At 35.0% G+C, this 27,800-nt stretch overlaps 1 protein-coding gene across 1 annotated transcript in view; it reads right to left on the minus strand.

Annotated features, from left to right (window-relative positions):
* The window catches only part of LOC123555758 (structural maintenance of chromosomes protein 4-like), a 64,626-nt gene that overhangs the window by 23,554 nt on the left and 13,272 nt on the right, over positions 1 to 27,800 (minus strand). Inside the window, exons 2-17 of the mRNA XM_053548562.1 lie at positions 23,284 to 23,426; positions 22,822 to 23,016; positions 21,698 to 21,877; positions 21,003 to 21,167; positions 19,094 to 19,221; positions 18,537 to 18,677; positions 14,150 to 14,300; positions 9,914 to 10,057; positions 8,233 to 8,310; positions 7,292 to 7,413; positions 6,910 to 7,018; positions 6,393 to 6,524; positions 5,217 to 5,419; positions 3,725 to 3,909; positions 3,347 to 3,456; positions 2,836 to 2,958 (exon numbers count right to left, since the gene is read on the minus strand). Of these exons, the coding sequence (XP_053404537.1) occupies positions 2,836 to 2,958; positions 3,347 to 3,456; positions 3,725 to 3,909; positions 5,217 to 5,419; positions 6,393 to 6,524; positions 6,910 to 7,018; positions 7,292 to 7,413; positions 8,233 to 8,310; positions 9,914 to 10,057; positions 14,150 to 14,300; positions 18,537 to 18,677; positions 19,094 to 19,221; positions 21,003 to 21,167; positions 21,698 to 21,877; positions 22,822 to 23,016; positions 23,284 to 23,426 (2,309 nt within the window). The remainder of the gene's footprint in view (positions 1 to 2,835; positions 2,959 to 3,346; positions 3,457 to 3,724; positions 3,910 to 5,216; positions 5,420 to 6,392; positions 6,525 to 6,909; positions 7,019 to 7,291; positions 7,414 to 8,232; positions 8,311 to 9,913; positions 10,058 to 14,149; positions 14,301 to 18,536; positions 18,678 to 19,093; positions 19,222 to 21,002; positions 21,168 to 21,697; positions 21,878 to 22,821; positions 23,017 to 23,283; positions 23,427 to 27,800) is intronic.

Consider the following 27,800-nt stretch of genomic DNA (forward strand, 5'->3'; position numbering starts at 1 on the left):
GTATTATATTAAGTAAAAATAACAACATTGTTATTGATTACAATGTGGTACATCCTTGTATCAGTAGCTATTTAATGCCTGTAATTCTGAAAAACAATAAAACTATTTTTAGTATATTTATAAAAAATAATGAAAAACCAACAAGTCAACTAAAATGGAACTCTTTGTTTAATATTAGTCTTTTAGATTGGGAATATATATATAGTTTACCTTTCAAATATACAAGAGATTCATATATTCAGTGATTTCAAACTAGCATAGTGCATAGAACTTTAGGTACAAACTCTTTGTTGTATAAAATGAATATGAGAAACGATAATTTATGTACATTTTGTAGAGTGGAAGAAGAAACTTTATTACATTTATTTTGGAATTGTCATATTGTTCAAGAATTACTTAGCGGAATAAAAGACATATGTGCAAATGTTAATATAAATATGGAATGTATGAAAAAAGAATGTTTTTTACTTGGATCCTTCAGTTGTAAACCAAGAAATGTTGAATATGATATTTTGTTTCTGGAGATAAAACGATATATATATTTGTGCAAAAGAAAAGGAATTATACCAACTGTTACTGGAGTTAAGAAGAGCCTTTCATTAGCATGGGAAATTTATAAGAATTTGAACATTACAGATTTAGAAAAACAAAACTGGTCAGTTGTAAGATTATTCGTCAGATAAATGTTAACTTTGTTATTAGATATTATTACAATTATACTTCATAATACTAATCCTTAGTTTGTGCAAGCTCGCTCAGCATCATTATATATCATACATGTATAACCGCTTTTTCTTTTTTTCACCTTTTTGATATGGTTTGGCTAAAAAGAATGTTCCTTGGGTACCCGTTTATGACCTTTTATACAATACTTGTAATAGTATTGATAGTATTGTTATATGAAAATATTGATGTTTAAAATAAGTACAGTATTATAATATGTATATGTTGTAATATGTTGTGTGTAATATGTTGTGTGTAAGGTTAATTAGGGATGGTTCTCCGACCCTAGTTATACCTATGACGGGGAAAATAAATGGGGTTACCCATTTGGGGCCTCAAAAAAAAAAAAAAAAATAAAAAAATAAAAGGTAACACAGGATTTCCTTTCTTTTGGCATATCTTTCTTGACTGCATGTACTTAAAACTTCCTGTTTAAATCACAACATAATTTTCAACTGTTTAAGAGCTAAACACAATCCTTCCCATTCGTAATTTTAAAAAATCAAACTTATTTGTTACGTACGTACTATACCACGATCTTTCATCTGCCAATGACATATTTTAATTTACTTAAATTATTTTCTCAAATGACTTGGTCCTTGTTGAAAAATTTCCAAAACAATTTTATTTACTTTTGACTACCAAGATTCAATGCCCCTACGTAACTTCAGTTTTCCGGTTAACCTAATTGCTGACTTTAATAGAAAAATTAAAGACAAACACAAGTGCATAAGAACTTTATACAGATATACTAACATAGATAAGTTTTAGCACCCAGTGTAGTAAAAAATCACGATGCTGCAGCGATCGGCAAATATTTTTTCTGTAGGACGAGTTGCCTTTGAACAATTTCTACGTGTCCTGCTGCATTTTGTACTCATACAGTAATTTTCGGAGGATGAATCCTATTTTTAGTTTTAATAATTTCCTTTATCAAGTAGGGACCTAGTTAGCTGACGACTTTTACAAAAAGGAAATACTGAAGCTTAAATTTACTGACATAAGCAATACAAATGATGCATCATACTTACATGACGGACATGGTATATCGTATTGAGGTATGGTAGTACGGTTTGCTCGTTGCATACTTTATGTCCTATACTTTATTGTCAATGTAAATATCTGGTTTAGTTTGGATTCAAAAGGTAAAAAAATTAATCATCCAGTGGGAAACATCTTGACTACAAAATTCACACAGATCCAATAATTAAAATTCTGTGGGTAGGGGGCATCAAAGCAATAAAAATTCTGTTGGTGGTCCCCCAAAAACAATTAAAATTCTATAGGTGGTCCCCTAAAAATTGGAGCTCGTTCCTACCCCCCCCCCCCCCCCCCCCCCCCCCCCATGCCTTTTTTCCTGGAACAGCCCTTATAAAACATGTTATTACTCCATTAATGTCTTATAAATCATGTTACTACTCCATTAATGTCTTATAAAACATGTAATTACTCCATTAATGCCTGAAATAACATAATATCTTAATATAATATAATGTCTCTGGAGTGAATCATTAAAATCTACAATGCAGAAAAAACTGTTCGAGCAAAAATGTTATTGAAATTGTGATTTTTCCGCAGACTTCTATTTATAGGAAATCTTGCGTGACATCCACATTTTTCAAATCAGTCTGGCAACAAATCAAGCACATGACCCTATAATTTTTGGCCAAAGATTGTATTTTGGTTTTAAAACATCAGTGTTTAAATCAAATTTTACAATACAGAAATTATCCTGATCTGAGCATGCAGAACTACCTTAAAGTGCATATTATGTTTCCATTAAAACAAGCACATCCTTTATCCAATCAAGTGCACACATGTAAATTTGGCACCGTTTTAGAAAGCAGGGAATAGTATCTTAAAAAGACACCTTTTGTAACTTCTGCATCAAGTATATCAAATATTTTAAAACATGAAAATACCAAGACACTGGATGCAAAAGGGGTATTTGAATAACATACCAATGATACATAGCCATCAATGCATAAAGAGAGAACCAACATTTCATGTCAGTTCGCTCTGTTACTAGGAGGTAACACCCCCCACCCCCGAAAGTTCAGGAAAAAGTCAAAAGACCTGTCTCAAAAATAACCTTTAATGGATAAATCAAACCTTGATCTCGATTCCTGACTTCTGTAGGGAATGTTTCACATGTGTAATATCCTTCTTCTGCTGCTTTATAAAATCTTCCAGTCTTTCTTTATTGGCTCGACATTGCTGACCCTCATCTGACAACTGTCAAACAAAAATAACATATAGTATTTCTATGCAGTGGAAAAGTAATCTATCTATGTTACCTGCAAAATAAGATAACAGCCACACATATATTAAGTTATAACCGTCCTAAAACTGTTTTCTTTGATTTTTCTAGACAACTGTCCTATACTTTCAAACATATATACAGGCTTCTTAGACATCTTTCTTTTCATCAGTGGTTTTATCAGCATTTCAAATTGTGTGCACATGAATTTATCATTTTTAATTGTTAAAAGATATTAATTTATGGGAATTTCTTTGGGTTTTTTTGGATTAAATTTTGCAGATAGAAACAATCATGAAAATAATCCATAACGCAGGTTAATGATTCCACAGTAAATATCCTCAATATTGCTTTGTGTGTTACCTTTTTTAGTTTGGTTTCATTGTTAGCAAGATCTTTTGTGTCAACATCGGAGACAAAACTTGATCCCATCCTGCCCTTACATACACTCTTACCACCACCAGACATTGTACCTGAAATATTAGAACTCACTGTCTAACTCTGAAATTTAAGTAGTCAAAAACAAGGAAATTTCATTGTAAGTACACCAAAGAATGTTGTAAAAATCTGTAACAATTGGAAAAAGCATGAAATTTACAATTTCAGAAATGTAAGTTGTTTAAGTTTGAAAACTGTTAAATACTGTCACAAAAAAATGTGGCAAAATTAATGCAGATAGCAGAAAATTTGAATCACTGTAAACTACAACTAATGAAAAGATAAAATTAACTAGACACAAACCTGATGTATCAATCAGCTGGCCTTGCAGGGTAACTACACGGAATCTTTGAGCACCATATGCTATTCTTGTAGCTTGATCAAGGTTATCAGCAACCAGGGTGTCTCGCAGAGCAAAATAAAATGCTGGTTTTATTGCTGGATCTTTAACTTGAACAAGATCAAACAAACGATGTACCTTTTCTGGGCTAGAAAAAATATGCTTAACCATGAACACCAAAAGAGGCATTTCTGCAGTTATTACCTAAAATTCATATTAACAAGTGCTGTCCGGAAGACAGCGCGCTCGACTTTTCTCAGTGCTTGACTCTGAATTAGAGCTTTGCCAGTAAAAAAACAAAACAATCCAAGCTAAAAAGGGCTAGAATTCTGTCAAAATTCAAATCAGAGTTATGGGAATTGTGTCTCCTGGTGTAGACTTTGATAGAAAATTACTATTTTGAGTTTCAAGTCAAAAGCTTTAATAGTATCGGAGATATTTGACTTTATCAAAAATGTTTTTTAAAAATTCTAAGTTAAAAAGGGACATAATTCTGTCAAAATTCAAATCAGAGTTATGGGAATTGTGTCTCCTGTGTAGACTTTGATAGAAATAACTATTTTGAGTTTCAAGTCAAAAGCTTTAATAGTAACAGAGATAATTTGACTTTATCAAAAATTTTAACAAAAAATTCTAATTTAAAAAGGGACATAATTCTGTCAAAATTCAGATCAGAGTTATGGGGATTGTTTCTCCTGGTGTAGACTTTGATGGTAAATAAGTATTTTAAGATTCAAGTCAAAAGCTTTGATAGTAACAGAGATATTTCACTTTATCAAACATTTTAACAAAAAATTCTAAGTTAAAAAGGGGCATAATTCTGTCAAAATTTGATCAGAGTTGTGGTGATTGTTTACTCTGGTGTAGACTGTGATGGTAAATAAGTATTTTAAGTTTCAAGTCAATAGCTTAGACAGTAACAGAGATATTTGACTTTATCAAAAACTTTAACCAAAAATTCTAAGTTAAAAAGGGGCATAATTCTGTCAAAATTCAACCAGAGTTATGGGGATTGTTTCTCCTGGTGTAGACTTTGATAGTAAATACCTATTTTAAGTTTCAAGTCAATAGCTTTGATAGTAACAGAGATATTTGACTTTATCAAAAACTTTAACCAACGGCGATGCCGACGCCGACGTGAGTGCAATAGCTCTACATTTTCTTCAAAAAGTCGAGCTAAAAACTGTAAATTCTTTTGAGAAAATATTTCCGTAGGTCTGAAATTCTCCATTACATTCTCAATACATATACTGAGAGATTTACATGATCAATTTCTTTACTTTTGGAAATAGCATGACTTTTATGTCATTTACCTCTTTATGTCAAAAAAAGAAGTATCTAGTTAACATTTTCTTCAAAATGTTTGTTATCAAAATGTTTGTTTAGGGAATGACAAATCTGTTTTGCTTGATAAATACTGAGATGAAATACCATTCAAAACAAAGGACTTCTTACGTGTTTATCTTCCTTGAGGCATGATCTTTCCACCGAGCCATTTTATCTAGACCAATGAAAGTTGCACTACCAATATTATTCTTCTTTAAGAATTCCACACATTTCTGTGCAGTTTCTATAGTGTCCACTACAATGTTGTCCAGGGCACCACAAGCTGTTGATATGGCAACATCAAACTTTTCATCAATACCTCCCAGATCACCCTGTAAATAATAAGTTATTTTCAATATAAAAAAATGATATCTGTTTGTAAAACACATATGACACCCCTTTTATGACTTGTCAGATGAAACTATGTACTTTTCCAATATTGAACAGGATCTGTCTTCAGATTTTAGGTCACTGTGACCTTGACTTTTGACATACTGACCCCCCCAACCCCCACAAACAACAGCAGTCACCTACTTGTCATATTGAGTTATACTGTTATGTTAAGACATGCCATTCAAAGTGTCACATCTGTGTGACATGCTGTTTGTATCATGTTATAACTTCCTTTACATCACTTGTTCTTCCCATTAATGAGGTAAACAGGCAACATAAAACAAACAGCATCTTTGTCTTATTTTAATGTCTCTCTGACACTACTGATCACAGGCAATCATTCTATGAAGTTTGACCTCTATAAACCAACACATGTCCATCAACAGACAGACAGACCAACCAATAAACGCATATTGAGCAGAAACTGCTTTCAGTCTCATTGTCACTATTACCTTGACTATTGAGGCTTTGACATAAAACAAAAGCGGTCATCTACTGACCAGAGGCAACAACCTAATGAAGTGATGACATCAGGCTCAAAAATGTACACCAAAGGACATACTGACAGACCCTACACATTGTATCAAAGCTGAACAATGTCTGGGATGCTCAAAAACAGAGGAAACTTTGTAACCTTGAGCAGTCAGTGTTATACTGGATACGTATTTCAATGTCAAAATTTTGAAATGAAATTCTTGCATGATTTAGATGTACAGAGTTGTAAAAACAATTTAAGTCTCTGAAGTACTGAAATACTAAATTTACCAGGAAAGTTTGCTAGACCACCAACTGAATTTAAGTTGAGATGTTTCATACACTTGCGCCTCACATTAAAACAGTAAATTCTACAGATGCCACTCATTACATGTGTTTCGCTTAGAAATGAAAAGGGTTACAAGAAAGAAAACATACCAGTCTACCATGAACTCCTGGCAATGTGCCAGCGTTTTTCAAGTTCATCACAAAATCAATGACTTTTCCTCGACTTTTATTGGCTTCCAGAGCACTCCGAGCTTCTTCTACCTTCCGTCGCACTCCACGTATCTGAAAAGTAACAAATACATAAAGATATGTGAAAGTTTGTATGTATGTGTGAGCTTATGAGTTCAGGATTAACTTCTTTTCAACAACAGTGTCTACTAGTAGCTGTGAGGTTTTGCATAAACAGGTATGCTGTCTTGTAACAAAACTACTTTTGTAGTAAGTATTTCCAGTCTGAATGCATTCCTTAGTTGAACCATAAAAAAATTTCAGACTGCCTTTCAATTCCGTATCAATTACATTCACCTTGAAAGTCAAGTTGCCCAAAGAGATCAAATTAACAAGGTTTTGACCTGTTGTATTGCGCTCAATCTCCTGTGTTTTTCTAAAGGATGGGGGCAATAATTGGCTGACACATAAAGTAAGAACAGAGACTGAATACACTCACCTCTTCTGCTATCTCAGCCTCACGTTTAGATGTGTTTTGTAGATCTGTCTGTGATTTCTCCACTGCATTCTCATAGTCTGGAAGTTTTCTCTCCATTTCTGTAACTGACCTATAAATACATGTAACGTTAAAATAAATGGCTAAAGAAATATATCTATTTCTTTTTCATTTCAAATGGTGTATACATTATGCTTGAAATGGATGTTCAATAAGAAGCATTAGAGATATTGATGTTTCATAATGATAAAATCAACTTTACAATGGAATATCATCTCCAAGACAATCTAACACTGTAATACTTCGTTTGAATGTTAAAACCATTTTTTGTTTGTCAAAATTATCACTGGAACATAGCTGATGACAAATCTTTTCTTAAACTTACTTTGTTTTTTCTTCAAGATTTTCTTTAACTTTTTCAAGTTTGCGTGTCATCTCCTTCAGCTTGTTGGTTTCCTGTGTCTGGTTGCTAAGATACAAGTCGAGTTCTGACTGGGATACTTCCAACTGTAAAATATCGTACCAATCTATTTATTTGTTTTATGCCGATTGTGAAAAAAAATCACTTCAGACACCACTTCCTTGATGGTATCCATTGCCACAAGGGTACAAGGAAAGAGCAGCCAGTTTCCCTGTTAATGTTGAGCTCCATCTCCAAGAAAGGGAGCAGCCCATACCATTTTTCTCTTTTTTTTTTGGTAAAACAAGACCATGGAGTAAACTCCTCTACCAGAAGGCATCATACTGTTTATAAATTTGTATCAATTTCTATTTGTAAGTGTTATGGTAATATGCAAAAATTTTGAAAATCCTTTCAAAAACACACCAGCTTTGAATAAACTGAATCCCTGCTTTAAGCAGCCTTACCTGTATTGGAAAACCTTATACAATGTTGTTACTTGCCTAGACACCATGTTTTGCTTGCTTTCAGACAGCAAAGTATGAGATGCACAGTGATTCACAAGTAGAAAGTTGGGATTCTGGCCCGCAAGTATAAATCCCACTGATGATAGTTTAATGTGGTTCCCATCAATTGCAACCTACTATAGATCCATAGATCCTTACTTGTGAGAAACCCAGGAAGTACCCATAAAGCACAGTTACCATAGAACAGTAATTTTCTTTGATAAATATTACTTAATAAAAGTTAACTGAACTCATCAATTTATTATACTGATTTTAATGCAACTGCAAAATCCTCAAGAAATTAGTTCATCATGAAAAATAAACATTTCCCAATACATGAGTTACATCTCATCTGTGGTACATTTAAATACAACACCTTTGGTTCATAGTAATCAGGTAACATAAAATGAAGTTTCTTACTTTTGATTTTGTTTCATTAACATTTTTCTGTAGTCCCAACAACTTCTCCTCCTTCTTGTCTTTTTCTGCTTGGAGACCCTATAACACAAAAAAATGTCTATTGTAAAATCAGAAATTTCTAATAGATTTATTATTGCTATATTCAAAATCAAATTTCTGCAGGAAATTTCTTTTTGCTTTAAAGTCACACTGATAAGAGTATAGATGTGGCTGGGTGTGAGCCATGGAGGACATGCTCTCTTGTTGGTTAGATATCTTCCCTGACCGGGCACTAACAATATAGCGCCGCAGAACAGAGAGTGAAAGTGAAAGAACTCCAAAGATGAGGATAACCTTAGACATACCCAATATATGTATTCCTCTTTAAAAAGTGTGTGTGTGTGTTCCGGTTTGTCTTTTTCAACAATTTTTCAGTCATATAAACGATGGTGTCTACTTGTAGCAGTGAGCACAATGCCCAACTTTATAGTGCTGCCTCACAGGAATATCACGCCGTAGACATGTGGCATGATATCCCACCCAGTCACATTATACTGACACCAGGCTGACCAGTCCTAGCACTATCCTCTTAATGCTGAGCGCCAAATGAGGAAGCTGCTAGTACCATTTCTTACGTCTTTGATATGATGCGGCCAGGAATCGAACCCACAACCTCCTGCTCTCGAAGCTGACGCTCTACCACTTGGCTACCGAGGCGGTTATGTATGTAAAGTCTCAAGGCATTAAAGGTCCATTACTAAGGGAAAGTGAGTTGGCAATTTTTTTTAAGCAAATGCATAGACTTCTGCAAGACACTAAATAATGAAGATTGGCAAGTCAAAATTTACAGAAGGTCTTTGGAACTCAAAGACATGTATGTGTATTATGTTGAAATTTCAATGAATCGACAGAATGACCCCCCAGGTCTTTTTAACTTTCTTCATACTTCATAGAAAAATAATTGTACATATACTGCGATTTATTTCGAATTTCTACGTACCAACTTTCATTTTCCAATAAAATGAAATAGTTTCTGTGCTTTTTAAAAGAAATTAAAATGTTCACTTTCCTTAGTATTGGACCTTTAAAGACTACACGCTAAACGTGCAGCAATAGTATGATATCAAATCAAAATCATTGAAATCATGCATTGTGACCCAGAGACAGCAAATAACACAAAAATATAAGATGTAACAGGTAATACTCTTGGATCTACGAACTACATACTCTCAACCCAGTAGGGATCAATCTCTCCTGATAGAATGGGAATACTCAGCCATTTCATTTATCACACTGATAAAGTATTAGGTCATATGGTGACTTTCAAGCTACTGATAGCTGAAGAACCTCTCAGAATTATTTCATATGCAGGTGGACACCTGGGTAGCTGGGGAGATCCAAAAACTTTCCATTAGCCAGAAGTATGGCTTCCTCCAATGAGAGTGCTACATCCACAGGGAGAATCTGAACCCTCAGGCTCAGTAGCAAGAAGTGAGCAACCTTGAACACTCGACTATGGTGGCTCCCTTTTAACATTAGGTAAACAATTAAACAAAGTAAGAATGGTTGAAGGCACTGAAAAACAAGCTTGCTGTAAGACTGTTTATTTATGGATTAACTACAAGAATAAAAGGCTTTCTTTACCCAGCTGTACAACTATAGTTTTAAGTGATAAACAGAAAATAAATGTTTACAAAGGTACCTGTGTTTCTGTCTTCAGACTGTCCATCACTTCCTTCAGTTTCACTTCCTCTTTCTGTTTCTCCTTCTCCAATCTCTCCTGTTTCTTGTTCAAGTCATCTATAGACTTCTGTGCTTGTTCTGGTACTTCTTTAAGCTCTTCTATCTGCAGAAAAACTTATAGTCATTACTTGTAAGCACTGCAGATTCCATATTTGTGTAACTTTTATTTTTCACTTGATGGTCAGCAGCTGCATTCTCCATTCCGAGAAACAAAATATTTTAGATTATGCTAACTTGGTAAGTAAAGTTTAGAGAGGGCAAGACATAAACATACAATGTTAGCTCCAAGAGCTTTTACAATAATCAGACTTTAATCTGCAGCAAAATGTTCAGCAAAATAAGATCCTGTTCCACCCGCAAGATACCTTTTTTAAAATTTAAATGGACACTGTTCATCTAACTGCATCTATACTCATTATACTGACATAGTTGCTGGCCAGAATGTCTAAATGTGTACTCAAGTACAATTTTCAGTTTATATTAGGTTAGAGACCACCAATTGTTTTCCCATAGACTTACATTGTAACATTATGGCGTGTACGGCCTTCCATACATCGAAACATGTATATCTAATTACAAGTTTTTCAAGAACTATCTTAGTTCTACCAAAATATCGGACGAAAAACATATGAATAGTGATACTTTATTTAAGTAATTTTCGTGTGAATGAGATGACCCCCTGTTTACATCATTGACATGGCGGGAGAAATTCGTTTGATAAAACTTTTTTTTAATACACATAAAATGTAGCAAATTTTGTCAAAATGTATAATAAAATACTGTAAATGCAGTGAAAAATTTATCAATATTGAAAAAATAATCCCTTCCTTGGTTTGTTTACATGACTGACCAATCAGAACGCACAGACATTACCTTATTCCCAGGTATACACTTACCTCATTCCCAGTAAGTTCCCTGTACTTTTTTGAATTGGTGGTCTCTGACCTATAGATGAATGTTTCGTATCACATTTTCCAATTTTACAGTGACATTGTGAAACATGATCCTATACCAAATGTCTTACAAAGTTTCATCAAGAAATGTTCAGTTTTAAGAAAGATATGTACAGTTTACTGAGGTCACCCCCTGTCGATTTATATGCCCAGACTCAGTCCCTGTCGTCGTGAGATTGCAATTTTTCGTGAAAATTTCAGTTGTCTGCTTTTGATTTGACTTGGAAGCTGAAATACGATTCATTCCGTAAAAAATAGAAATAAGGTCTAATAATTTTGATCATTCTCTTACATTACAGAGATAAAAATGATCCTTTTTGGTCAAAAAGCTCAGATAAAAATGGGCACACCTGTTAAAAAAAAAAAAGAGGCCAAAATTAAAAAAAACAAGAGCTGTCTCCATAGGATGACACATGCCCCCGATGGCACTTTAAATGAATAGTTATGGCCGATGTTCGAGTTTAGGACCTTTGACCTACGGAGCTGGGTCTTGCGCGCAACACGTCGTCTTACTGTGTCACACATTCATGCGTAGTTATTTTAAAATCCATGCATGAATGACAAAGATATGGACCGGAGACGCCCATCAATGCACTATCATGAAAAAAGACCTTTAACATCTAAGTGTGACCTTGACCTTTGAGCTACGGACCTGGGTCTTGCGCATGACACGTCGTCTTACTGTGGTACACATTCATGCCAAGTTATTTGAAAATCCATCCATCGATGACAAAGATATGGACCGGACACGCCCATCAATGCACTATCCCTTAATGTCTAAGTGTGACCTTGACCTTTAAGATACGGACCTGGGTCTTGCGTGCGACACATCGTCTTACTGTGGTACACATTCATGCCAAGTTATTTGAAAATCCATCCATCGATGACAAAGATATGGACCGGACACGCCCATCAATGCACTATCCCTTAATGTCTAAGTGTGACCTTGACCTTTGAGCTACAGACCTGGGTCTTGCGCGCGACACATCGTCTTACTGTGGTACACATTCATGCCAAGTTATTTGAAAATCCATCCATTGATGACAAAGATATGGACCGGACACGCCCATCAATGCAATAACCTTTAATGTCTAAGTGTGACCTTGACCTTTGAGCTACGGACCTGGTTCTTGCGCGCGACACGTCGTCTTACTGTGGTACACATTCATGCCAAGTTATTTGAAAATCCATCCATTGATGACAAAGATATGGACCGGACACGAAAAATGCGGACAGACCGACAGACCGACAGACAGACGGTTCAAAAACTATATGCCTCCCTTCGGGGGCATAAAAATCAAATTTCACGCTTATTTTTGCACGAAAACGTCTTTCTACATCATTTACAACAGATTTGTGGCCATTTACATTACCTGTGATGACTTCCGACGAGTCATGTTTTAGCTCTATTATAGGTTAGAGACCACCAATTGTTTTCCCATAGACTTACATTGTAACATTATGGCGTGTACGGCCTTCCATACATCGAAACATGTATATCTAATTACAAGTTTTTCAAGAACTTTCTTAGTTCTACCAAAATATCGGACGAAAAACATATGAAAAGTGATACTTTATTTAAGTAATTTTCGTGTGAATGAGATGACCCCCTGTTTACATCATTGACATGGCGGGAGAAATTCGTTTGATAAAACTTTTTTTAATACACATAAAATGTAGCAAATTTTGTCAAAATGTATAATAAAATACTGTAAATGCAGTGAAACAAGAGGACCATGATGGTCCTGAATCGCTCACCTCTTCCCACATGACCCAGTTTTGAGTATGACGTCGTTTTTTCTATTATTTGACATAGTGACCTAGTTTTTGAGCTCATGTGACCCATTTTGAACTTGACCTAGATATTATCAAGATAAAAATTCTGACCAATTTTCATGAAGATCCATTGAAAAATATGGTCTCTAGAGAGGTCACAAGGTTTTTCTATTATTTGACCTATTGACCTAGTTTTCGAAGGTACGTGACCCTGTTTTGAACTTTACCTAGATATTATTAAGATGAACATTCTCACTAATTTTCATGAAGATCTCATGAAAAATATGGCCTCTAGAGAGGTCACAAGGTTTTTCTATTTTTATACCAACTGGCCTAGTTTTGGACCGCACATGACCCAGTTTCGAAAATGACCTAGATATCATCAAGGTGAACATTCAGACCAATTTTCATGAAGATCCATTGAAAAATATGGCCTCTAGAGAGGTCAAAAGATTTTAATAATTTTAGACCTACTGACCTAGTTTTTGACCGCAGTTGACCCAGTTTCAAACTTGACCTAGATATCATCAAGATGAACATTCAGACCAACTTTCATACAGATCCCATGAAAAGTATGGCCTCTAGAGAGGTCACAAGGCTTTTTTATTATTTGACCTACTGACCTAGTTTTTTAAGGCACGTGACCCAGTTTCAAACTTGACCTAGATATCATCAAGGTGAACATTCTGACCAATTTTTATGGAGATCCATTCACAAGTATGGCCTCTAGAGAGGTCACAAGGTTTTTCTATTTTTAGACCTACTGACCTAGTTTTTGACCGCACATGACCCTGTTACGAACTTGACCTAGATATCATCAAGATGAACATTCAGACCAACTTTCATACAGTTCCCATGAAAAATATGGCCTTTAGAGAGGTCACAAGGTTTTTCTATTATTTGACCTACTGACCTAGTTTTTGATGGCATGTGACCCACTTTCGAACTTGACCTAGATATCATCAAGGGGAACATTCTGACCAATTTTCATGAAGATCTTGTGAAATATATGGCCTCTAGAGAGGTCACAAGGTTATCTATTTTTAGACCTACTGACCTAGTTTTTGATGGCACGTGACCCAGTTTCGAACTTGACCTAGATATCATCAAGATTAACATTCTGACCAACTTTCATAAAGATCCCATGAAAAATGTGACCTCTAGAGTGGTCACAAGCAAAAGTTTACGGACGCACGCACGGACGACGGACACCGCACGATCACAAAAGCTCACCTTGTCACTATGTGACAGGTGAGCTAAAAATATCAATTTTGAAAAAATAATCACTTCCTGGGTTTGTTTACATGACTGACCAATCAGAACGCACAGACGTTACCTTATTCCCAGGTATACACTTACCTCATTCCCAGTAAGTTCCCTGTACTTTTTTGAATTGGTGGTCTGACCATTAGTGCTTGCCTACAAACCTAATATAACCATCCACTGACCATTTATATTTTCTTTACCTTTTTCTTTTCCTGTTCTGTACTTTTCTCCAGTTTCTTTCCTTTGGCTTTGGCATGTTTCAAATCCTCTCTTAGTTTCACGTCTGCTTTCTCAAATTCAGAAAATTTCTCTTTGTTTTCCTCACATTTCTTTGTTAAATCATCAAATGCTCTGAAAAAAGAAATTCAATCATAATGAATGGGAGATCTGATAATGAGCAGTCAACAAAATGTTTGTTTCTCCAGCATTTCAAACTGTTTGCTTATTAAACTTAAAGACAACATTTTCTGACTTTTAAGCTTGCACACAAAACTACATCTTGTCAAACAGGAAATATTCGACGTTAATTCATATATAAACAAGAAAAATCTCTTTATAGAAAAAACAAAAACTTGACACTGCCTTACAGATAACAAGAATAACATCCACCAATGACTGTATACCTTAGATATCATAACTACAGACTTTTCAAAAACAAAGTGAAGATATACATTATTGCTTTTTATCCAAATGCAATAAAAAAACTTTAACTTTCAGCTAATTTCAACTGACACTTTGGTTTAATCATACTTAACTTCTCAGTTAGTATTTAAATAAATATAAAACAATTATACAGATACAAAGAAGTTTGCAAATGGGTCGGACCAGTGACTGGGAAAGAATTTTTGTCTATGGGACAATGTCTCGTCTTAATAAAAAGTTATGAGACATTTGAAAATTTTATGTGACATTCGGAAATTTCTATGAGACAGTTGCAACTTTTGTTCTAGGAATCAGTATCTTTGCAGATTAAAGTACCTCTTACATGTGATAGTAACTTAACACTGTGACAGCTTCACAGCTTTATTTTCAATCATTTATGAATTTCAAAACAATGGCAAATAAAGTAACATTTAATACTTTTCAGACTTGAGTGTACGTCATTTAAAAAACCAACACAAAGAACCTTACACCTAACCATAATACTGTTTTTATACACTTTAAAACAGCTTTGTCTTCTAAAGAGTGTGATTGCTGGACTGCCTGCTGAAATTCAATAGCAAGTTTTGGTGCCTCAGTTGCATTAACATGGTCAGAGGGAGCTTCATGTCTCGTCATTGATCATGATTGATGTGGTTTTATACAAAGAGCAACCAGTTAAGATAAGATAAGATAATATTTATTTAACGTCGGTTATATATAAAAGTTACAAAACAAGCTTGAAGCTTATATCTGACATAAAATTGTTTTTCTTCTTGTTATCAACACATGGTTTACAATATAAAACACCATCAGATCCATATAGCCAAGGCCAGAGTTTAAACCAATTAGACTGAATTTTTCTAATGTGTTTTTAAGTAGATGCAGTTGTTTCAGGCTCTGACTGACTAGACTTTTCTTGATCAACCTCGGTAGGCTCGGTCTAGGATAATGTCATTTTTCGGTGCCTCGTTATTGTTGACATCCTTTTGCATAAAATTAAATGGTAACTTCTGTTGACCTTTAATGGGCAACAATTTTCTCTTTCTGGAGGTCATGCTTGAAAACTTACATAAAAAACGAAGACTAGAAAGAAATATTCTCCCAAAACAAACGTTTCTTAATACCGGAGGCGCTTTCACTACGCGCACAAGTTACGTCCCTTTACATCAGATTCGTACTCAAAAATATTCGAAATTTCGTCCTTTCGCGTTTTTATGCGACGCAGGGCGCACCAGCGCTTAAACTCGTGAGACATTTTTCATTTTTATGTGACTATGGCGCATGGCGCATGGGTTTCCCAGTCACTGTCGGACTATAAGTTCTTACAACATCAGATGATAATCCTCTACAGCCATATTGAGAATTATCACTTTAAACCATCAGCACAGTCTATTTTAACTTAAATTCATCTGAACACTGATGGTTCAAAATATATTTACTAGTTCCTACAATTCAATGGAATGCAGTAACCAAGAGGTACGAGAAAGATATATTAGAGAATTTGGTTGGATATCTCACTCGCTTTTAAAATGCATCTTCTACCTCATCTTTATACATCATAGACCAGACTATACAATCATTATGATGGAAAATCATCATTACCATAACTGGATGAAGATGTTAAACTGTAACTAGAACTGTCACAGGAGTGACTCATACCCCCACCATACGGTCTTGTCACAGAAGAATGGCAACCATAAGAAACCTTAAAAATACTTAGTCTTTAGAGTACTTCATCCTGGGCTTCCACATATAAGTAATACTAGTATAATACTAGTATAGTAATACTAGTAAATATAAAAAATCTCTGTAAGAGATACACTAAAAGTGAATACAAAAAAATGTCTTACCGACCCATGTTACCACAGAAAAATGTATTTACTTTTTACATAGGATTTATAATAAAAAAGTTGGAAAAATACCTAAAATATTGAAAATCTAAAAATAGGATTTCTAAAAATAGACTAATTCCTGGAATTTAAGGGGAAGAAACTCAGTACAAAAGTTAAATCAAAGGCCTGAAGGGCCTGAGTCGGCTAATGATTGATGTACTGACAGTATAGTCTACCAGTTTCAGTTTGTTTTTAGTTTTTTTCTTAAAATTTCATAACACAGCTCGATATTTACCCAAAATATTATATCCGGATACGATTACACTTTTCTCCAGTTTTAACAATATATTTTACAAATTGTGATGATATGGAGACATTTAGCAGCAATTGGCAGTATCTGACATTGAAGTTTACGGTTAAATTACCTCTTATTTAAATCTTTTCATAAAAAAGTTGTTTCATTTCGTGAAAGCAGCCAACCATAGATGATCTACTTTCGATTTCAAAAACTACAGGAAAATACAATTTAATGTTTCGCCGATTTGTTTATTTCTCGAAAAATAAGAATTAAAATCATTTTTAATATCAGTAGTAACTAAACAAACCAGTAAGAGCTTCTTCTTCCGATAATTTATCCGTTTACTGACTGCAAAATTCAACCCACGCAAAGTTTATAGAAATCATACGATGCGTGTATACGTTCAATGTGGGAGAATTAAGGCTGATCGGCTATGTTACATAACGCATCCAGACAATTCAGATTTTGTTTTTAAAAAAGCATTGTGTGCGTTTCTGTAATTTTATATACGTTTTTATACGCTTAGAAATTATTAGACATGCGTATTTGCATTATTTCTATACGTAATTTACGCTAATACGCATCTTATCTGGAGCCCTGTGGAACTATTTTTTGTCTTTCGCTGGATGTTACGCAAGCTTTGTAAGCCTGCGCAATTCTTAAAATGCACATTTATGCTTAATGAGTTACATTCGAGTATTGCACAATTACAAGTCATAAATATGACAGATTACATCGTATATTAGTCATAGCAAAGGGAATTGACACAACTTAACTTCATTTATGCAGTGAACTGTTTGAAATTTGAGAAATCTAATGGAACTACATCCCTTCATGTGTTATTCGGTCCATTTAGAGAATCGCTGAACAGCAAGGACTCGTCAAAAGGCTTTCAGCCTTTAGCCGACTCAAAAAAGGTTACTTCCCTTTGGCTCTAAGCCAATCAGAATGAGATATAGTGAAAATACATCAAAATTAACCTTAAATTCTAGGTAAAAGGGGACACAATTCAAGAAAAATTGGTGTCAGAGTTATGCACCTTGTGTCACATGATGTGGGTGATGAGGTGGAACATCTATTTTAAGTCTGAATCAAATCCATTCAGTAGTAACTGAGATATAGTGAAAATACATCAAAATTAACCTTAAATTCTAAGTAAAAAGGTGCATAATTCATGAAAAATTGGTGTCAGAGTTATGCACCTTGTGTCACAAGATGTGGGTGATGAGGCGAAACATCTATTTTAAGATTAAATCAAATCCATTTTGTAATAACTGAGATATAGTGAAAATACAACAAAATTAACCTTAAATTCTAAGTAAAAAGGGACATAATTCATGAAAACTTGGTGTCAGAGTTATGCACCTTGTGTCACATTATGTGGGCACATGATGTGGGTGATGAGGTGAATCATCTATTTTAAGTTTGAATCAAATCCATTCAGTAGTAACTGAGATATAGTGAAAATACATCAAAATCAACCTTAAATTCTAAGTAAAAAGGGGCATAATTCAGAAAAAATTGGTTTCAGAGTTATGCACCTTGTGTCACATGATGTGGGTGATGAGGTGGAACATCTATTTTAAGTTTGAATCAAATCCATTTGGTAATAACTGAGATAATAGATTTCGGGACGCGACGCGACAAAACTGAGTCCTATATAATACCCCCCTCAAACATGTTTAGTGGGGGTATAATAAAGTAACTGAATTAAGAACAACTTTTCTATTTTTGCCTATATAAAACAACTTTAAAATTAATATATACCAGCAAAAACTATATCTCTACCAAGGACTTGTATGTCTACAAACTTACTTAAGAATTTTTTTCTGTTTCTTTGCCTTTTCTTGTCTCTCATCGGTAATTTCCTTCATCTTTTTATTAAACTCTTCCATACCCGTGTTCACCCTGTCAAACTCCACCTTGGCTTTCTCCTCATTCTTCATACATGATGAACTGTAGTATCAAACAAACTACATTATCTTTGTGAATAAAGACAGTTCTCAATGCAATTACTTTACTCTTCAACTTACATATCACAAATAATACTTCACAAAACCATCACCTGATTTCCATACTAGTACTGGTAAACAGTCCTGTTAGTAATTGCCATTCTAAAACAGCAGATTGTATCTTTTCGAAGTAACATTATGCAACTGGATACAGACCACTGAATATTCAAAAACTAATAAGATTTTCTTAGGTAAATTTGGTATTCTAAATCATTTTTTTCCCTTCATACTCTAAACTAAGAAAAAAACGTTTGGCAATATTTACATGGCTTGCACTTTATTTTATATCAGATTGTATTAATTATTCTGTAAAATTTCTTTCCTTTATCAAAATAATACACAAGAAGGAAGAATACCTACATGTATTTTTGGTAGAGTTTATTTTTCAGTTTGACAATGTTGTTTTCCAGGGTAAGAAACTCCACAGCTTCATTCTTTGCTTCTTCAAGTTCATCTTTGTCCTTTTCTACAGCTTTCACTCTGTTCATCTAGCAACAAAAACAGCATAATAATCAATAAAATCTTTATGAAGATCTTATGGAAGCAGTGAATGCAACCAAGTAAAATAATGGCAGACTAGGTTTGATTCATTTCTGAGACATACTCTTTTCACACCAGTTTTTGCAAATCACATCACACACATGGCTCCAATATTATAAACTGACTTGGGAGACCATTCTATAACTCCAGCATCCAAGATTAGTCTTTTAAGCTCTGTTCTGACTAGGCCAGTTTTAAGTCATTTAAAAAACCAAATTTTCAGCACTGCTAATCACTAGATACATTGCTGATAGTAATTTTAACTAATTACTGCGTAACAGGGCTCCGGAAATTTTGATAACTCAATCGGTCCGAAATGAAAATCCTGACATCGGCGCTACCCCACCCACCGCATTCCCAATATTACATATTTTGTAAAACGTGATAGAGTAAGGAAATAAGCATGTCATGCATTAAAACTGAGTTACCGGTCACCGCGTGTTTTCATACAATGAAGACAGTTATTCAGTGTTATGTGTGATCGTTACTTAGTTTAAATTTCGATGTTTTTCCGAGAAAATACTTGAATGGATAAAATTACCGAGGCACTGACACCGTGTGCGTAACTAGTCTAAAAGCCAACGCATGTGACCGGTACCGTATACACGGCAGATACTTTGTGATGTTTCCTCATTCTTTGACGGAATTCTATAAAATACAATGTGTAAAAGTGAATTACACGACGCATATTCTCTGCTAAACAGTCTCATTATTTTAAGAATACTCTGCCGCGGACCGAATGTGTACGTTATATGAACGCTGAGATCGTATTTCCCGCATGTATAGTACCAAAAGGTCACGCGTGTTGGCCACGGATATTTCATTTCACTTATGTTGTACTTCAATAAGCAACTACATTTTATAAAGTTATATGTTCTCTTCTGATGTAAACAAAATTCATTTTGAAACGTTTTTTAAAAGACCGATTTGATAAACAGCGCCACTCCGGTTTTCTTTATCATTCGTGTTTGCCAGTCCATTTTTTTTTTCTTTTTTGCAGTCAGGTTGCAAAGACGATTGTCTGCACTTGTTTCAACTGGCGCCCCAACAAATGAATCTTGTAATTTTTTCAAATCAAGTAATTATAAAAAATATTTTGATCAGTTTTCCGTGTGATGTCTCATTAAATCAAAGACCTATAATGTACAATTAAAGCTCTTTGATTAAATGCAGTGAACATTTGTTTTTCCCGTGATCAAACATAGCCTTTTGAAATAAACCATCCGACAGATTCTAAATAAAAGAAGGGGACCCCCGCTGAAATGATTTGGATCCGTCAACATATTGGAAACCAGTCAAAAATGTTAATACATGCAGTCGGCTGTCTGCAAACATTAAAGGATGTGCCGCACGAGCACTTGATGCGTTCAAATGCAAATTTAAACGGACGATTATCAAAGTGACAATCAGACCGTTTGACACGTTTACTGATTATCTCGGGGTGCGACCAACAATTTCCTGCTTGTCAGTAGATGGGTATTGGGGATATAAACCCGAAATTTATACTTTTCTCCATTTTTACGGGACCGTTTTTTTTCCCTTTTCACTTCATGAACGGTCTGAAAAGTAAAAAATCTTCAAAACCGACAAATTTCTGAAGCCCTGCTGAGTAATGTTTCAATTTTTAACATTTTTTAATAAATACAGTAGCACGATATTTCCTAAATTCATACAATCTTACTAAGTTAATCAACAAACCAAACATGATGGCAATGATATCACTACCTACCTTCTCACCTCTCAACTCATTGAGAGTCTCGACACGTTTAGCAAGTATTTCGATAGGTTCCTTGAATCTGTTACTACCAATGATGTCTTCCAGGAACTCCAACATGCCGTCGTCATGTTCTGTCTGTCCTTTAGGCTTCATCATAGCAATCTGTTCCACCTCACCCTACAACATACCAATGATGCAATGGTGTATTTATTCAACAGCCATGCTATATCCAAAACATTATTCCTTGGTATATTTATTGGCTGTCCTAAAGTTGTAAAGTGATGCCATATCAAAATACTCAAATCCTTTACATTCCACTTATGCCCCCACTGTAATGTTTGATGACTCTAGGTCAAACATTTTTTGAGATATGCACGACACAAATCTGGACAGACTGACAAGGGCAAATCTAAGTGACCCCTCCCCAGAATAATTTTGGTGAGCACAAAAAAGTTATTCAGATCTCTTACTAACCCTTAAACCAGGACTAAGAATTCTTAATAACAATTTCCTAAGAGGATACTAATTAACTGTGATAGAATGGCAAATAAAAGTATAACAACTGCCCCTTATATTGATAAATTGTATTAGATTTCAGGTTATTTTCAACCTAAAATACTCCTTAATCACTCAGATCTCGGTACATCAAAACTTCCCTTTATAAAGCAGATGTCTTATTTATAGATCAAGGGTCAAGAATAGTTTACCTGTAAGATCAAGAATCTGTTATGATCGAGATCAATACCGCTGCCTCGTAACAGAATTCCAACATCCTTGTATGTAGATCTCTTCCCATTGATACTGTATACCGAGGAATTATCCTTGAATGCTGTACGTGATACATTGAACTCGGAGTTTGGTACAACAGTGTAATCATTCTCACCTGCCTGTGAATGTATGAAATGTACATTATAATAGTATACAATTTGAAACTACCTGTACATTAATATTGTTAATTTAGTGGAATTCCATTTTTCCTACAGAATTTATGTGTCAGTAATCGATAAACTTACTGAAATTCTGTACCAGTACTCACCTGTCCTATGTAAATAGCTGTTAACTTACCCAGGTGAATCAAGAAATGAAATGTTCTAGCTACTGAGCTAACCAGACTGACCATTCCATATAAAACTAGAGCTGTCACAGGAGTGATGAATTATAACCCAACAATACGGACCTAACCTTTGACCTACTGACCTCAAAATCAATAGGGGTCATCTGCTGGTCATGACAAACCTTCCTATTAACTTTTATGATCCTAGGCCCAAGCGTTCTCAAGTTATCGTCCGGAAACGGTTTAACTGTTCCAGGTCATTGTGACCTTGACCTTTGACCTACTGACCTCAGTCGAACTTGACCTGTATTTTATGATGTTACACTAGTGTACTAAAAATTATTTAAATCTGTCAAGCACGAGTTATTATCTGGTAACCATGAAAACCAACGGACCGACCAAACGACCGACCAACAAACTCACTCCTAATATTCCTATATACCCAACCAAACTTTGTTTTGTGGGGGTATAACTATTATTACGTTACATTTTAAAACAAACAAATACATTTTTATAATTGCAAAAATCTGCAACTGAAAAGCATCTGATTTTTGATCTGGTTGTTTATTTACAATGCTTAATTCACAATTTCTGATTACAAACAAAATTTGAGATGTTTACTATGTAACTTCTTTCATGCTATACAACACATTATTTCTTATCAGCTCAAGTTAACATCCAACTAGAAACATATGAATATTCAATAAATTAGCACAACTCTGCTTCAAATACAGTTCTCCAAAATTTCTTTCGTAACAGCAGTACAACAGTACGTACCCCAGTATCAACAATTTTCTGGAAGTAGACAGTTACTGTACAGCTTCCTATGTCTAGATGATTCTCACTGTTGTGTATAAGACCGCTGAGTTTCTTCAGTCGCACTTTAGCTGCACGATATCCAAACACAAACAACATTGAGTCTATTACGTTAGACTTCCCGCTACCATTTGGACCAACGATTGACGTAAAACTCTGAAAAGTAAGTACAAGCTGAGATGTTTCTCTTGTGGCACAATTATATACAGGTATTGCACAACCAAAATCAACATTTCCAGTCAGTGATTCAGCAGTAGTGTCCTTAAACCTTTTGATCAGAAAGCCTGTTTTATATACAATGTAAGCAAACTACTACATGCAATACATTCACTCAATCACTGTCTTCAACATAATTTGTTTTGTTAAAAATTTAAATTTATCCAATCAAAGGAAGCATTTAGCAAATATTTGTGTAAAAAGTACCTTATGAAAGGGACCAAGAGCCCTGACACCTGCGTAGGACTTGAAATTTTCATTGACAATCTTAGATATCATCAGCCTTGGTCCATTGATATCATATGAGGCAACAGTTTCTGGTGCAGGAGGGACTTCTATTTCACCATAGTCTGAAAAGCAGAATCTAAATTTAAACTAGAAACATATTTTCACGACCCAATTTTTCAATGCTTTTTGTAAAATTCAGTTGTAATCCTGATGAAAACATACAGAGTGTAAACAAAAGTTAAAACATGACAAATGAAGAGTTATTATTGCAAGGTCTGTCTAGTATCAGCAACTTGGAAAAAATCCTGAAAAATAATTTCTCTAAATTTCAATAGGGGGTACTTTAAATTTGTAATTAGTTTGAATGTCTACCAGATAGACTTAATAAATAATTAAAGTCTTAAATTAATATGATTAAAAGTTAAAAATTTAGTATTTACTTGATCTGTCGATACTTTCTCCCCAATTTGACAATTTACCACATAAAAAATTCCCAATTTGACCAGAAGCCTTTTCCCCAAAAACCCTAGAAAAAGCCCTGAATGATGATAAACAAGACTTAAGTGTGCAAAGTCATGTTTTTTGACGAATCAAAATAATCTGAACAATCTCGGTAGAGGGTCACACAAGGACCATTTGTGTAAAATTATTCTTAAATCGGGCCAGCAGTTTCATACAAGATTTTTAAAGTTTCCACTATAAACATATAGGGAAAAGTGACCATGCCCTCTGGCAGCCATGTTTTTTGACGAATCGGAATAAACTGAACAATCTTGGTAGAGGGTCACACAAGGACCATTTGTGTAAAATTATTTCAAAATCGGGCCAGCAGTTTCATACAAGAAGACTTTTGAAGTTTCCACTATATACATATAGGGAAAAGTGACCACGCCCTCCGGCGGCCATGTTTTTTGACGAATCGGGTGACATAAGGACCATTTGTGTGGAATTATTTCAAAATTGGACCATCGGTTTAGGAGGAGATGTCGTTTGAAGTTTTTTTCTATTTTCAGCTCTGCAGCCCCTATGTGAAACCAAGCGGAACCGTCTGAACAACTTTGGTAGAGGACTACTCAAGGAACATCATGGCCAAGTTTCATCAAAATCCATTCTGTGGTTTTGGAGGAGATGTCGTTTAAACACAAATGTTGACGACGGACGCACGACGGACACAGCGTGATCACAATAGCTCACCCTGAGCATTGCTCAGGTGAGCTAAAAATAAACAGTTTCAAATTGATAAATATTTTTTGTATATACAATTAATGATTAATTTGACAAAAATGAATGTTTCATCTTCAAGTAACTTTTCTCCTAAAATTGGTTTGTTCTGTTTCACTTAAGCATGGATAGCATTTCATGGTCCTAAGACTCATGTCTTAGGAAATATTGTTTTCGTCCTGTGACCCACTTAAATCTACTCAACTACTCCTAGCAAAAACCACGAGCCTGTCCCTTTGCCTTCTTGGCTGGAACTTCGTGAGATTGCTTTACATTAGCATCTCTTTTTGATAGAATTCAAATGTTTAAATCCAATTCGCCGCTAAAGAAAGAGTCTAACATTTTATGCAACATTTCTGTGACCCATTTTTGTGTCTTTACGATCTCGCACAACTATTAGCAGTGATAAAATCCAAATGTTATCGAACAATGTCAGTGAGCTGACTAATTCGCTACCTTCGATTGGTTTGCTAAAATAAAACTGTATTTTTAGTTACAGAAAAACCCACATTTTCTGAAAATGAGACAGAAATTTTTCATTGGTTGAACTGGACTACATCTACTGGAGACAGACTACGACTGTGCCATTGATGGCACAAAGTAGTGATTTTTGGGGTCATTTCAGGCAAAAATGTGTCAAAATGCAGGATTTTGTTCATCAGGGAAAACCCTGGGGACTTGACCTAGAAAAAGAAAAGTAAGTTTCAAAACTATATGCCTTTAAATGACAGCCATATGTACTTGCATGCAAAACTTTAACCAAGGTGTGACTCCGACACCGACGCCAGGGTGAGTAGAATAGCTAGTCTTCGAATAGTCAAGCTAAAAATTAACTAAGAAACTCAAACTTCCTCAGCACAAAAAGGGCAATAATTCTCACAAAATACATATCAGAGTTATGGTTCTTTGCCTAGATAGTATTCTAATGATGATAAACAAGTACGCAAAGTTTCAAAACTGTAGCTCTTATATTTTGTTAGAAAAGGTGGACCAAAACAAAAAATTTAACCAATGCTGACGATCTGACAAGTGACGACAACAGCTCATAGATTTTTTTTAAAAAATCAGACGAGTTAATAATCAGCATGACCACTGTGCCGATTGACACTTCCATATTTTAAAGTAAAAGGTAAGTCCTGGCATTTCATTTGACGAACTTATAGCATGACAGACTTCTGGTTTTGTTTCAATATGAAGTTTGAAAGAGCTCAGAAACCAGTAACAGCATCTCTGAAGCTGAAATTATTTCGCTAAGTTTTATGAAAGTGTTCTGTTTGCTGTTGTGCAGCCGATAGGTCAAATCCAAGGTAGTTTGCATTTGTAACAGTTTTAAGAAACTGCCCGTGTGTCAGGCCACAGACTTGGTCACGTTAGGGAAGAAAATGTGTCAGCAAGCCGATTAGCTCAGTCAGTAGAGCACTCACCCTGTAAGCGAGTGGTCCCAGGTTTGAGCTCCTGACTGATTGCACATTTTCCTCACTTTATGACATTTGGTGCCCAACATGGGCAGGGCTAGCGCTGGAATGGGCATTTTGAGCAAAATGCTTAAAATGCTAATTTTGGCTCAAGAAAATTCAGAAATGGCTCAAACTCTAAAAAAACCCTACTTTAAGAATTAAAACCAGTCAATTTTTATATAATGTTATTTTGGACCAAAGAGTGCCAAGACAGACTGTGACAAAACATGCAATAAACAAGAGGCACAGTCCATGGTCCATTAACACCATCAAGTGACAATAAACCTGTGCCCCTGGGGTAATTAAAAGCATCTCTCACAGTTGGTACTGATTAATGAATATACATGGATCAAAGGTGTTTGTTTGTGGCACATGCCATGATTGAAGTTCCTTGATTGAATAATGGGCCATCTTTTATTATCTCATCAAAAGACAAGATTAAAGAATGTTGAAAGGTAAGTGTGTTTGATCTTTAGCTCACAAACATGTAAATAGTTTTCCCTATATATTCTATATAAAACTGACATTTTTTAAAGAGCTACCAAACATAGCTAGACCCATTTCAGAGAACAAATCCTTACCTTATTTTAAAGAGTTCTGATAAAACTGATATAAAATGAAGAGAAAAGTAGGGGTCATATATCTTCTAAGAGAGATTTCTCTGGTCACATTTGCTTACTGTAAAATCACATCAAAATCACACTGCTGTGACCTGGAAGTACTACTCATACTAAAATTGAGCTTCACATCACCAAATACAACCTGCTCTCCCATTTTTCCTACCAAAATGTCAAAAATACATCCACAATGAAATTTAAACAGAAAGTAGCTTTAATTTAGACCTCTGTTGCCATGCCAAGTGAAAAATTAGTGTTCAAATACCTGGCAGCCATTACGCGACTAGACCAGATGGCTCCCACGCTGGTTCCTTTACTTTAGTTAGGCCTTTATTGTTCAAAAAAGTTCAATTAAATAAAATTATTTCAAATCAGTAATTCATTATTGATGCCAATAAGTATATGATAAAATGTTTTTAAATTAATTTCTTGCTTGTCATTATGGCTGAGAAACGTAGTTTTGAATCAGGTAGTTTACCTCCTGCAAAGAAAGCAAAATCTGTGAAAAGTGGAACTAGGACTCTAAATTCAGCTAAAAAATGGAAAATAAGCGAGATCGCGTTTGTATACAAATCCGTTGTATTTTTATCCTTGATGCACTGTTTTGCTTATTATTACACAAGGACAGACCATTCAGTAATGAAGCATTTAGTATGATTTAACATTTGTGGATAATGGTGTTTTCTGCTGCAATCTAAGCATTTGAAATACCTTAAAGCCCAAAAGCTTCAGGGGGCAAATCTCCCTGTGAACCCCATCAAAGCCCTGTCATGGACACACGAATGGGCGTGCGAGCCTATATTGTTAATATATTGAGAAATGATATAAATTATGGTTAAAAATAAATTTATCCTTGATGCACTGTTTTGCTTATTATTACACAAGGACAGACCATTCAGATAATGGTGTTTTCTGCTGCAATCTAAGCATTTGAAATACCTTAAAGCCCAAAAGCTTTGGGGGCAAAGCCCCCTGTGAACCCCACCAAAACCCTGTCGTGGACACGCGAATGGGCGTGCAAGCCTCTTCGATCCGCAGCGTAAAAATCTGGCTCAAACTTTTTTCAACCCAGCGCTAGCCCTGATGGGGCCGTGACATGCTTGCCTGGTCAATCTTATGTAGATGCAGGGTTTTCCCTGATGCACAAAATCCAGTGCTTTGACGCATTTTTGTCTGAAATGACCCCAAAAATCACTACTTT

Source organism: Mercenaria mercenaria, chromosome 7 (genome assembly GCF_021730395.1).
Source record: "Mercenaria mercenaria strain notata chromosome 7, MADL_Memer_1, whole genome shotgun sequence".
In the NCBI taxonomy this organism is placed as follows: domain Eukaryota; kingdom Metazoa; phylum Mollusca; class Bivalvia; order Venerida; family Veneridae; genus Mercenaria; species Mercenaria mercenaria.